Source organism: Stegostoma tigrinum, chromosome 34, assembly GCF_030684315.1.
Source record: "Stegostoma tigrinum isolate sSteTig4 chromosome 34, sSteTig4.hap1, whole genome shotgun sequence".
Taxonomy (NCBI): Eukaryota; Metazoa; Chordata; class Chondrichthyes; order Orectolobiformes; family Stegostomatidae; genus Stegostoma; species Stegostoma tigrinum.
In genome coordinates this window covers 26,683,760-26,696,810 of record NC_081387.1, presented here as the reverse complement: position 1 = coordinate 26,696,810, position 13,051 = coordinate 26,683,760, and the positions used below count along the sequence as shown (strand labels likewise).

At 42.5% G+C, this 13,051-nt stretch overlaps 3 protein-coding genes across 3 annotated transcripts in view; 1 reads left to right on the top strand and 2 right to left on the bottom strand.

Annotated features, from left to right (window-relative positions):
* LOC125446591 (histone H2B-like) overlaps positions 1 to 6,469 on the bottom strand; it is a 267,925-nt gene extending 261,456 nt beyond the window's left edge. Inside the window, exon 1 of the mRNA XM_048520285.2 lies at positions 6,124 to 6,469. Within this exon, the coding sequence (XP_048376242.2) occupies positions 6,124 to 6,469 (346 nt within the window). The remainder of the gene's footprint in view (positions 1 to 6,123) is intronic.
* LOC125446482 (histone H2A-like) lies at positions 3,238 to 3,627 on the top strand. Its single transcript, XM_048520092.1, has one exon. The coding sequence runs from the start codon at positions 3,238 to 3,240 to the stop codon at positions 3,625 to 3,627; it is 390 nt and encodes a 129-aa protein (XP_048376049.1).
* Positions 4,840 to 5,250, bottom strand: LOC125446589 (histone H3). The gene has a single exon (XM_048520283.1). It carries the CDS (start codon positions 5,248 to 5,250, stop codon positions 4,840 to 4,842), a length of 411 nt encoding a protein of 136 aa, XP_048376240.1.
* Positions 6,470 to 13,051: the final 6,582 nt, after the last annotated feature.

Here is a 13,051-nt window from a genome sequence, read left to right as displayed (position 1 = left end):
TCACCTACTTCCTGATATACAAATACCCAGGCATTTTGTTCCCATCCTTGCAATTTTTGCAGCCTCTCCAATGGCCATTTTCTTTTTTCTGTAATATGGCAACGAGAGTTGACAAAGAAGTGGCTGGAGTGTAGTCCAATTAGGCATACGTTGAAGAATGTATTCTCAACTTTTCAAGTCTGTACTTAATCTATTTTCAAAGAAAACTAGGTGTTTTGTTTGCTTTATTTAATGGCGTTGATAACAGTCATTTAGCATTTACTGATTCATGCATTTGTGCTCGGAGACGCCTTTGTTTTTCTCTGTCTTGCATTGGTTTGATTTTGAACAGTTCTATCAAATGTCTCTAACTTCTTTTCACTAGAACCCCAGCTTCTTCAAACTCTACAGATGACTGAAATCCTCCAGCCAGAATCATTATTTAGGATAAAGTTTTAAACTAGAGTGAGGCTGGGAAATAATGGAAAATGTTGGAGTTTATTAAACTTTCCTGAACAAATAATAGGGCGAAGAGTATGCAAAGGGTTAGGAATCTAACCTCAGACACTGCTGATAAGAGGACAACTGTGAGAAAGGCATGAAGTTAACACAGGACTGAGGATGTTGTACTTAAATGTATGCAATATGCAAAACAAGGTGATTGAACTTGTAACGTAGTTTGAAATTGTCAGGTACGATCTTGTGGGTTTCACAGCGATGTGGCTGCAAGGGGATCAAGGTTGGGATCTAACTATCCAAGAATATACTTCTCATAAAAAAGATAGATCAGCAGAAAGTGTCATGTTGCGTTGTTATTAAGAAATGAAATTAAATCGATAGCAAAATGTGAGATAAACAAGTTGTAGAATATCTAAGGTTAGAGTTGAAGAACAGAAAAGGAGAAAAGACCCTGATGGGAATCATGTATAGTCAGGATGTGGGGGAGCAATTAAATCAGGAGTTGAAAAGGCATATAAGAAAGGCACTATTACAGTAAACATGGGGGGCTGCTATATGCAGGTGAACTGGGAAAATCAGGTTGGTGGTGGATTGCAAGAAAAGGAATTTGTGAAATGTCTAAGAGTGTTTTGGAGCAGTTTGTGGAAGGAATCACTGGGGAGCAAGCAATTCTGGATTTGGTGATGGATAGTGAGGCTTAATTAGGGAGCTAAAGTTGAAGGAATCCCGTAGGGGACAGAGACCATAATATGATAGAATTCACCATGCAGTTTGAGGGGGAGAAGCTGGAAACTGATGCAATGGTGTTGCAATTGAGTAACGGTAACTATAAGGACATGAGGGAGGAAGTGTCCAGAATTGATTGGAAGGAGAGCTGAGCGGGGAATGTGGTAGAGCAGCAATGGCAGGAGTTTCTAAGAGTAATTTGGGAAATGCAGCAGAAAATCATCCTAAGGAAGAAGAAACCAATGTTTGGGTAAGCGGGGAGGGGTGGGGGGTGGGGGGGGGGGGGGGGCGGTGGTTGTGATGGGCAAGATATCCGTGGCTGACAAGGGATGTCGGGCAAGTATAAAAGTAAAAGATAAGAACATAGTGTGGTAAAGTTTAGTGGGAAACCAAGGGGTTGGGGAGGCTTTAGAAACCAATAGATAATGAATAAACTAAAAAAAGGGTGAGAAAATGAAATATGAGAAATAGTTCGTAATATAAAAGAAGACTGCAACAGTTTGTTTTAGAGACCTAAAACACAAGAGAGAGGCAAGAGTGGATGCTGGAATGCTGAAAAACAAGGTTGGAGAAGTAGTAATAGGGAACAAAGGAATGGCACAGGTACCCAACAGGTACTTTGTGTCAGTTTTCACAATGGAAGACGCCAGCTGTCTGACAGAATTTCATGGGAGTCAGTGGGGGGAGATGAGTGTAGTGGCCATCAGTAAGGAAAAAGCGCTGGGTAAGCTGAAAGATCTGAAGGTGGATGAATAACCTGGACCAGGTGCAGTGCACACCCAGGTTCTGTGGCTGATAACTGAGGAGATTGTGGAAGCATTGGCGGTGATGTTTCAGGAATCATTGGAGTCAGAGTGTGTCCCAAAGAACTGGAAAATGGCTAATCTAGCGCTCCTGCTTCCCATTTTTCTTAAATAGAAGACAGGAAATGATACACCAGTTGGACTGAGCTCGATCATTGGTAAGATTTTAGATTTCATTTTTAAAGATGAGACTGTGGAGTACTAAAATAGGGCTGAGTCCGTATGACTTAGTTGTGGGGATGACAAATCTGTTAGAATGCTTTGAAAAGGTAATAAGCGAGATAGACAAAGTGGCCATGATCTATTTGGATCTCTAGAAGGCATTTAAAAAGGTGCTGCAGAAGTTTACTAAACAAGATAAGAGCCCATGGAGTTATGGGAAAGATACAGCATGGACAGAGGTTTGGCAAACTAGTAGAAGGTAGAAAGTGGGGATAAAGGGCCCTTTTTAAGGATGGCATTGAGTGGCTAATGAAGTTCCACACAGGTATATATTGGCAGCGTAACTATTCATGTTATATATTAACAATCTGGATAAAGGAGCTGAGGGCACTTTTGCTAAGTTGACAGATGACACTAAAATATTGTTGAGGAGTTGGGTTGGCTACAGAAGGATTTGGCAGGGCGTGTGGGCAAAGAAGTGGCAGCTGGAATTCAATCTGGGAAAGTGTGAGGGACGACCGTTTAGAACTGAGGCAAAGAGGAATTTCGTCAGCCAGGGGATGGTTAATATACGTGATTCATTGCCACAGAGGGCTGTGCACTGTACTTAACCCGGTGATAGATAAGGTTCTTGATTGCTAAGGGATTCAAGGGCTAATGGCTTTGATTTTGCAATGTATCAACTTTGTTACTGATCGGGGGATAAACACCTAAAATATATCAAAAAACTACGAATGCTGAAAATCTGAAGTAAAAACGTAAGTTGCTGGAGAAAATCAGCGGGTTTGGCTGTATCTGTAGAGAAACCCAGCGTTAATGTTTCGGTCCGGTAAACCTTCTTCAGAGTTGGGCAGCCCGCAAATCTGTCCCGCTGCAATTCCCGGTGATGACTATGCAAATTGAGGATGATTGAGGTGCCGTTTCCCATTCGCTAAGAGTTTAAAAAATTTCTGCCTTTCTCGGCCAATCCTAAACAGAGGTGCATAGATTAGCCAATGAAAAGGGGCCGCTTTTGGATTCCAACAAATGATATAAAAGGGGAGCTGGCCCGCATGGCTGTTCCATTGGAAATTTTTTGGGGCTTTCAAAAGTTTTGATAAGTACAAGAATGTCTGGCCGCGGTAAAACTGGAGGGAAAGGTCGAGCTAAGGCCAAGACACGTTCGTCCCGAGCTGGCCTACAGTTCCCGGTGGGCCGAATCCACCGACTGCTGCGCAAGGGTCATTATGCAGAGCGGGTTGGGGCTGGAGCCCCTGTTTATCTGGCTGCCGTCCTTGAGTACCTGACCGCCGAGATCCTCGAGTTGGCGGGCAATGCAGCGCGGGACAATAAGAAGAGCCGCATCATTCCCCGCCATCTGCAGCTCGCCATCCGCAACGATGAGGAGCTTAATAAACTGTTGGGTGGGGTCACCATCGCTCAGGGCGGCGTCTTGCCCAACATTCAGGCCGTGCTGCTGCCCAAGAAGACCGGGCACCCCAGCAAGGTCTACGCCTGAACTGGGGGGAGATCTGAGATACAAAGATCAATTCAACAAAACAAACCACAAAGGCTCTTTTCAGAGCCGCTCAATTCTTATGAACGAGCTTAATCCAGGTTGTTTCAATGGGGGGATTTGATGAGTAGGCGCGAGATTAGATTCTGTGATTTTAAGGAATTTCGAGAAATTATGGCTGCTGCGAAAAGTCTTGACAACGCTTTTGTCGAGCTAGATATTTGACAAAGTTAAAAACGAGAACTGCAGGAAGCAAAGTGATAGCGCCTCGATAGTTTCTTTGCTGGCGAACATCAGCCCTTCTATTCCTGCCCTCTGTGGAGCAGTGTTTCCTTCCCTACCCCCATTCTACCCGAAGTAACATATACGCTCTATATAAAATGCTGACATCACTTTGTTAGAAAAATCCACTAGTCTGCGCTTCTTGGCTGTAATAAAGTGTAACCAAAGTTTCGACCACTGAAGCCTGTAAATTCCACTCATTTGTAGTGGCCCAAGTTCATTTGCGTGGAAGTGTAATATTCGGGCATACATTTGCATAACTTTTTTTTTCCTTCGGTTGTTCTCAAACTTCTAAATTTAAAGGGAGGGCGGGGCGGTATAGGAGCAAGGATTGGGTTGGGGGAGGATTCCTAAAGCCTAGTGGCATAACTACACAACTGTTGTAAATAATCTGGAGTTAGAAGTTAAACTTTATAAACGTATGGTCTCGTAAGTGGGATTCACGGGCCACTAATATTCTGGGGAACCATTGACCGTATTAGTTTAATTTTGAGCTGGAGGCCCTTGGCGCAACAGGAATGCATTTTGTGGCGATCTGCCAGGGTATAACAATGGAGGAAAAAAAGAATTTACAACATGAAATCGATTGCCCAGGAATATGCAGGTGGGTTAGCCATGGGAAATACAAGATTACAAGGATGGTGTAGAGAATTGGGTGTGGGTGGGACGCACTTAAGTGTACGATGAACTTATTGGGCCGAATGAGCTGTTTGCACGTTATACGGATTCTAAGTACACTGCTGTCTCGTTACTTCTCTTTCTAAACTAGCCTCAAATACCAGACATTTATGGTCGTAAGACTACAGTACGAATTAATTAAAACTTATACCCAACAATACCCATCATTCTTTCGGCCCTACAACACTTCGCTGGAAAAATTCGTGGCTCTTAAAAGAGCCGTTGGTTTCCTTTCTGACGTATTTAATCGCAAATTCAGGCGCGTTCCCCTCGGATACGGCGAGCTAGATGTATGTCTTTGGGCATGATAGTAACTCGCTTGGCGTGGATGGCACACAGGTTAGTATCTTCAAACAGTCCAACCAGATAAGCTTCGCTGGCCTCCTGGAGAGCCATGACGGCCGAACTTTGGAAACGCAGATCGGTCTTAAAATCCTGGGCAATCTCACGGACTAGGCGTTGGAAGGGTAATTTACGAATCAGCAACTCCGTGGATTTTTGATAGCGGCGGATCTCCCGTAAAGCCACTGTGCCAGGTCGGTAACGGTGAGGCTTCTTTACCCCACCTGTAGCCGGAGCACTTTTACGAGCAGCTTTGGTGGCCAGCTGCTTACGAGGAGCTTTACCCCCAGTGGATTTACGAGCTGTCTGTTTTGTCCTAGCCATTCCCAAGTCTTCCCAACGATTAACACTAACCCTAACTGTAGAGCACATGGCGCGATGCCTGTTTTTATAGGAACCGGCGTGTCTTCGCCATCTTCTCATTGGCTGCCATTGCGATAAAGCTCCAGGTTCGATTGGAGGGTTTTTCAATCCGCACGGTCTGCGCCCCGCCCCCACAAAAAGAAGCGGGAAAAAAAACCAATACTTGCAAATTGAAATAGGCGGCCTTCCAGGCCAGGACCCGGCTCAACAATAACTGCTATCTTTAAGTCCAAACTACGGCACGCTGACTGGTGTAACGCGGCGTAACTTACCGTGCTACTCAAACGGGCAAATATATCGCTGGAAACGTGGAACACAAAGAAAACGCTAACAGTATACAACTTGTGGAATTTATTTCACTTGTAGCAGCCGGGACAAAGACAACGCGTTATCAGTAGCCAGAGCCTATTTTATGTGAAATTGACATTGGTTACGTAGCCAATCAATGTAAACATGCAAGTAAAACTAAAACGCAGGTAAAATTGGAACTAAACGAAGACTACGCGCCACTCAGAAGGCTGGAATTGTGACGCACAAAGAAAATGCAGACATTCTATAACAAACATTTGTTTATTTCACTTGCGGTAACCAGAAAGATGACAGCAAGCCATCAGGAACCAATCTATTTTAAGGCACAACTTAAAATTAAAACCAAAACGCTGATAAAACTGACTAATCAAAGCAGCGAGCCTGTGGACAATCAAAATTGAGCTGCCCAGTATATAGCAAATGAGCGGTAGCTCCCTCTGGATACTTTTGAGTGGCTCTGAAAAGAGCCTTTGGGTTAAGTTATTATATTGGTAATATTGACTGGCGAGACGCTTCATTTACAGCTGGTGTACTTGGTGACCGCCTTGGTGCCCTCGGACACAGCGTGTTTGGCCAGCTCGCCGGGCAGCAGCAGGCGGACTGTGGTTTGTATCTCCCGGGAGGAGATAGTCTGACGCTTGCTGTAGCGGATGAGGCGGGAAGCCTCGCAGGCGATTCGCTCGAAGATGTCGTTGACGAACGAGTTGATGACACTCATAGCGGAGGAGGAAATGCCGGTGTCAGGGTGGACTTGCTTCAGCACTTTGTAGATGTAGATGCTGTAGCTCTCCTTCCTGCTCTTCTTGCGCTTCTTCTCGCCTTTTACGCGCTTCTTGGTTGCCGCTTTTTTGGGACCCTTTTTGGGCGCCATACCCTTAGCCGCTGCTTCAGGCATGTTGTGAACGAACGTGGAGTTTTGTGGTGAACAGAGTCAATTTGTGTGCCTGCTTTAATAGCTCCGTGCATGCAAATGAAGGATCAGAGAGTGGGGAATTCCTATTGGCAGAGAGTATGATATTTGAACGTATCCATTGTGTGCTAAGAACAATGAGTACCAATGAACCAATCAGAAGCACTCCAGATTTGCCGCCAAACTCTCGGGCTTTCAGGCATGCTCTGAGGGGGTGGGGACACTGACAGCACATGGAATCCAACATAACTCGTAGGTACCAAAAAGGGGAAGGACAAAAGAAAGGTTCACATACCGAGAATCTGTGGAGCGGAAATCAGAGTAAAATATTTTTGTCCAGTTTGGTTTAATAGTGCCATTCAGTTTTCACACCGCTGAAAGAGGTCCTTCAGCCCATCATCTATGCGCCAGTCATCCAGCATTCATCTGTCTTATTACTATTCTCTTGCACTCAGCCCTTGGCCTTGTGGTAGGATGATTCAATTTCTCATTATCTTAAATGTATTCAGGGTTCCTGCTTCTAAGACCCTTTCAGGCAGTGAATTCCATGTAGATGAAAATTGCCACACTCAAATCACCTCAAAATCACCTAGTGTTAAAACTGTGATCCTATTATTAAATGTAAAGGTTGCACCCTATTTATGCAGCACAGAACTTTGTACACCTCAATCAGATCCCCAACTGCCCTTTGTTGTTCTTCTGAAAATATTGCCACCTTATCCAGTCTATTTCCTCAGGGCTATCCAGCCCTGTTTCTTTCTGCAAATGCTATTTGTTGCCAGCCTTTGCTGCTTCTGGCTCAGATACTTAATCTTCATGTGTTATGTAGTAGCACTATTAAATCTTGCCATATACAGCACTAAATTCATTTTTGAATGTGGCGATCTTTTTAGAATTCAAAGGATTATTCAAACTGAACCCATCAGGAATCAAAAACTAAACAAGGCAACCTGGTGCAAATGCAATAGTGTGATTACGCAGCCGAGCAAAATATGCAATTTAGCTTATCGAATCATGAATTCAGACTACTCAGAGGAATGAAAATAGCAAGTCCTGGAGAAAGTCAGCTGGTCTGGCAGCACCTGTGGAGAGAAGAGAGGGCTAATGTCTCAAGTCTGATATGATTTATTTAGTTCTGAGATGCTGACAGACCAACTGAACTTTTCCAGTACTTCCTACTCATTGTTCAGACCTCCAGCATCTGCAGTAGTTTGCTCCTGCAAAGAATGGCCCTGTAGATAGAACTTTACAGGATTTCTCAAACTTGTTTCACTACCAAGTTAATTCACCACAGCCCTGAAATATTCTCCTCTTCCAGTAATTGTCCAATTGCATTTTGAAAGTTTCTGATAAATGCGCTTCTGTCACTCTTTCAGGCAGTAAATCGATTCACTGCATGTCTTCTCATCATGCTTCTGACCTGGAGGTCAGTTATGTAATCAAGAAAATGACTGACTTCTTTGAACAAGGCAGAATTGTCTGATTTGTAAAGGGTGTGAATATTTTAAAACATTTTTTAATCAATCCATTCAGAGATGTTATAACTCATTTCAGAGCAATTGAGACTCCGGGCTCGGATATAGGGATTCCACCACTGCTCCACAAGCATCCTACTTTTACCTTCTGAATTAAATTGGACTTGAGTGGGGCACAATAAAATATATTACAACAATCCTCAGTTACACAACAAGTGACATTGACTAGAATTATTTAATAGTTGGTGGAACCAGATCAAAGGCTTGATGAGAAGGCATACAGTGAATTGATCTGCTGATAAAAGAGTGACAAAAGCACATTTATCAGAAACTTCCAAAAGGTAATTGAACAATTACTGGAAGAGGAGAATATTTCAACACTGTGGAAAAATAAGTTGGCGATGAAACAAATTTGAGAAATCCTGTAAAGTACTATCATGTTTGTACAAGGTCATTCTTTGCAGGAACAAACTACTGCAGATGCTGGAGGTCTGAGCAATGAACAGAATGTACTAGAAAAGCTCAGCTGGTCTGTCAGCATCTCAAAACTAAATAAATCATATCAGACTTAAGACATTAGCCCTCTCACCTCTCCATAGGTGCTACCAGACCAGCTGATTTTCTCCAGGACTTGCTATTTTCATTCCTCTGAGTGGACTGAATCTATGACTCTATGAGCTAAATTGCATATTTTCCTCAGCTGGGTGATCACATTATTGCAATTGTAGCTCATCCAAGATTGCTGCTGGGTTAGCAGTCAAGCAGCATGGACAATCGAAAGAGTGTGGGTAGTGGTAGAGAGGCAAAGCCTTTTGTCAAGTGCCCCTATATCTTTGAATGGAGTCACCACAGTGCAGCAGGTCGATAAGGTTGTGAATTATTGGGGAACCCCTGAGGTCATAACGCAAAGATCAAAAGAGACAATTTGACAGAGAGCTTGTGTATTTCTCTTTATTCATTCATGGGGTGTGAACATCACCAGCTAGGCCAGCACATATCGCCCATATACTGCCCATCCCAACTGGTCCATACAGAAGTCACGAGTCAACCACATTGCTGTGAATCTGGAGTTTCATGCAACCTGACTAAGTAATCATGATAAGTTCCTTTCCCTGAGGTTCTTAGTGAGCCTGATGGGTTTTTACAACAATCGATAACTGTTATACGGTCGCAGTTAGGCTTGCTTTTTATTCCAGATCTTTTTCTTTAATGGAATCAAACTTCACCATGTGTCATAGTGGATTATAAACCCATTGGCCCCAAAGCTTTCGTCTGGGGCTTGTGGTTACTAGTCAAGTGATATTACCACTGTGTCACTGTCTTGCCTTAAATTGCACTCTGCACTCACTTGGGAATAATCGAGAACAGCCTTCCACTGAGCTAGACATCAGAAGTAAGGTTGACAAAGATGCAACGTTACAGTTTGCAGGGAGCTTGAGGGAATTTAGGAGGAATCAGAAGAGCAACATGGTCAGAGCCACTTATAGTGATGTTCTTAATGTCTATTGGAGTTGTGTGGGTATGGTGAACATGATCTGAATTAATCAGCTTTACAATTCTTAAATACAACAAAGCTGCCCAGGACCCTGGCTTCAAAATACAGAGGGCCGAATATTGTACACTTGAGTACCCTTACAATCTTTCTCCCTTCCCCACAGTTATTAGCTTTGGTAAAAGGGGATATTACAGTGCTGGCTGAATGTGAAACCAAGACACTCCCTGTCACCCAAAATCATTTGCTTCTATTTCCATCACATTGGTCACTATTAGTCAATTCTAAAGTTAGTTGAAGTCACAAATTGAATGCCAATATTATACATAATACTAAATTTGTTGTAACATGTAACAGCACAAATGTCTGCCTAATCTTAAACACCTAGGGTCTCCAAAAATCCTTTTATTTGTAATTTTTTGAGAAAAATATTAGAAACAAATGATAAGCCCCTTTGAAAGTGATAAGATTTTATTACTGCAAAAGACACAAATCTTTTGAAGGGAATTTGTCAAATTAAAACATGAGATAATAATGCGTGCTTGCGCCCCGACAAATCCCATCACTATCTGTAACCCCCCTCAAATACCTTCCAGCTGTGAAAGGTATCAAACATGACCCTGCTCTAGAGACACTTGGGTGCAAAGGAAAAATGCAAGAGAGACAGGCAGAAAAACCAAACTCCCTCAGCTAACCGGAGCAACTTGCTGCCACTTTAGGCCAAGCAACAAGGAGGGCCTCTGATCTACTGATCCACCTTTACCCTCAATGCTAAGAGACATCAGGAATATGGGCCAGAAATGAAATCTCCCTTTATATGCCCTCAATGTCATTAATCTGTCATAAAACTTAAAATACACTCCCTAGCCATTAACAACCACCAATGCCCTACTCATCCCATTTTCTACTGAGTCCTTGACTATGACTTTGCCATCTTCATCGAGGCTCCCTTCGTGGATCTCAACTCCTCCACATTCCTTAAACATTAGTTCACCCCAAAAATATCTCATCATATCCTAATCTGTGCTGATTGTGATACACCCAGTCCTTATCAACCTCCATAAACAACTTGAGGTTTCATTAAGACATATTTAAGGTTTTCACCCAAATCCTGCACAAACTCATGAGAACACTTGCTCCAAGTTACACACCACGCTGACTTGAAAGTATATTGCTGTTTCTTCACTGTCACTGGATCAAAATCCTAGAATTCAGTTCCGATGAGTGTTGTGAGTGTCTTACACAGCATGCACAGCAGAAGTTCAAGCAGGCAGATTTTCTGGAGCATTTAAGGATGGGCAGCAAATGCTACCCAGTGATGTTCACAGCCCAAGAACAAATGAAAGCAAAGACTTCATATGATTCTCAGTCTAAGTTCCACAGCTCCTCCAATTAGCACTATTAGAAGTCATTTGCTTGAGGCCTCAGCAAGGGTACTTGAAATGTATTTTGAGGAGAATGAATCCATACATTTCTAATCCCTACAATTTGTACAGGGACGTGACAGCCTAGTGGTGTTGTTACAGAACTGTTAATCCAAGCACCGAGTAATGATCTGGGGAGCTGGGTTTGAATCTTGCCCCAGCAGATGGTGGAATTTGAGTTCAATAAACACCTGGAATTAAGAGTCTTATGATGGCTATGGATAAATTATCAGGAAAAAGCCATTTGGCTCACTAATATCTTTCTGGAAGGAAAGACATGCGACTCTAGATCCGCAGCATATGGTTGACTCTTTACTGTCCCCTGTGCAATTAAGGAAAGGTAACAAGTTCTGCCTAGCCACGTGTGTTGAATGAATTTTAAAAAGAAAGCCAAAGGGCTAAATTAAGGAGCATCAACAATGCTTGGGCTCATTAGAAAATTACAACTATGAGCAATGCTTGAGTATTCCTCATTGCCAGAAAAACTCGGAAGATTCCTCCAAATTGGCAATCTACTTCTTATTTCAAAGAGTCAACAACTTTATCCAGTGAAAACCAGAATCCTTTTGGAAAAATAACAACAAAGTTTAATCTCAGCTGTATATTTACTTAACTCACCTGGCTTGTAGCTCATTTTAGGATCAGCAATAGGTGCTGGGGGCAGGAAAACCTTTCTCATCTCCATCCAGCATATTTTAATGGACAATGCCAGTGTGAAGATAATGAGTGTAAGGATAGAACTCCTTAGTCAAATATGTTTTGCTTCTAATTGTATTGAACAGCCAGCCAACATTTCTTATCCTAGTTTGTAATAAAACACACAAGAAACAGGTAGACTTTGTATTTCATGTAGTTGCAGTCAGAACTGAATCTACCCTGTTTTCTACTTACACATAGCAGATGATTGATTGCTATACCATGATTTAGGTATAGCCCTGAATCTGTGTGTTGTATCTAAAATATATGTAAGCCAGTGGTTTGGCATATATACCATGACTGAGCAGTGTGATCATTTGCCCCTCTAAGCTGACAGATGATGAACATTCACAGATTCTCCAATACCTGAATTATTGATGTTTTGGTGAACGTAAGACCCTTACTGGAATTATCTTAGCTCCAGGACATATCTGCAGAAGTTCCTCAGAGTTGTGTCCTTGGCCCAACCACCCTCAACTGCTTTGTCAATGACCTTCCCTCAATCAAAAAGCCAAACGTGGGGAAGAAATTGCAAGATAAACTATTGGTGCAGGTTTCTGTTCTTAGCAGTCAGTGTGCAATAGAAGCCATCTTCATACTTTCTTTATATGTATTGTCAACCATAACAAATGTTTAGAATTAAATTTTCTTGCGCTCAGTGAAAGTGCTGTCTTTCATGACCAGTTTCCATATCATGCCGTACTGTAGTTTTAATCCAATAGCCTAGTATTTGATCTCATGGTGAAATTGCATGCAATGGGTTCTGTGGAGAGACTCAATAGTGAAATCGTTCACGCTATTTACTTGAAAATATAACCTTTCTGAGTAGATCATTCTTCTCTACTATCAAATGTCCATTTATTGCCCTTCCCATTTATTCAATTTTTTTGGGGATGGGTGGGCCATTATGGACCCGAAAGTGAACTGCATACAGTCTGATCAATTTTCTGGTTACAGGAGCAGGAGACAAACTGCATACTTTGTGACAAGTAGCTTATCACTTTAGTCCTCCAAGATTCTTCACTATGAATCTTCAAGGTTTATGTCAGGGGTGTTTGCCATTAGGAAGGACAGACTAAGTACAAGGAGCTGCAAATAATGCGGTACATGTGAATAAATATTACACAGAGCCCAGCCCAGGTATAGATTCAATATCTGCACTAAGGCATTGTGACTGAAATCTATCCACTCGATGGGATACACAACTCCAACTCATCAAGCTTTTATTGACAGAATCTTCTTTCCATTTCTGTGACGTATCAGGGGAGAAAACAGCAGTAACATGGGGATATTAGTGATTCTGAGTCCCTGTCAGAGTCAAACACCATCCTGATTTGACCAATAGAGACTATAGGAATTACACAGCAAAGAAAGAGGCCATTTGGCCTTTCATGTCCGCATTCCAAATGAGCCTTTCAGTTGGTGCCATTCCTCTGCTGTCTTCCTGTTACCCTCA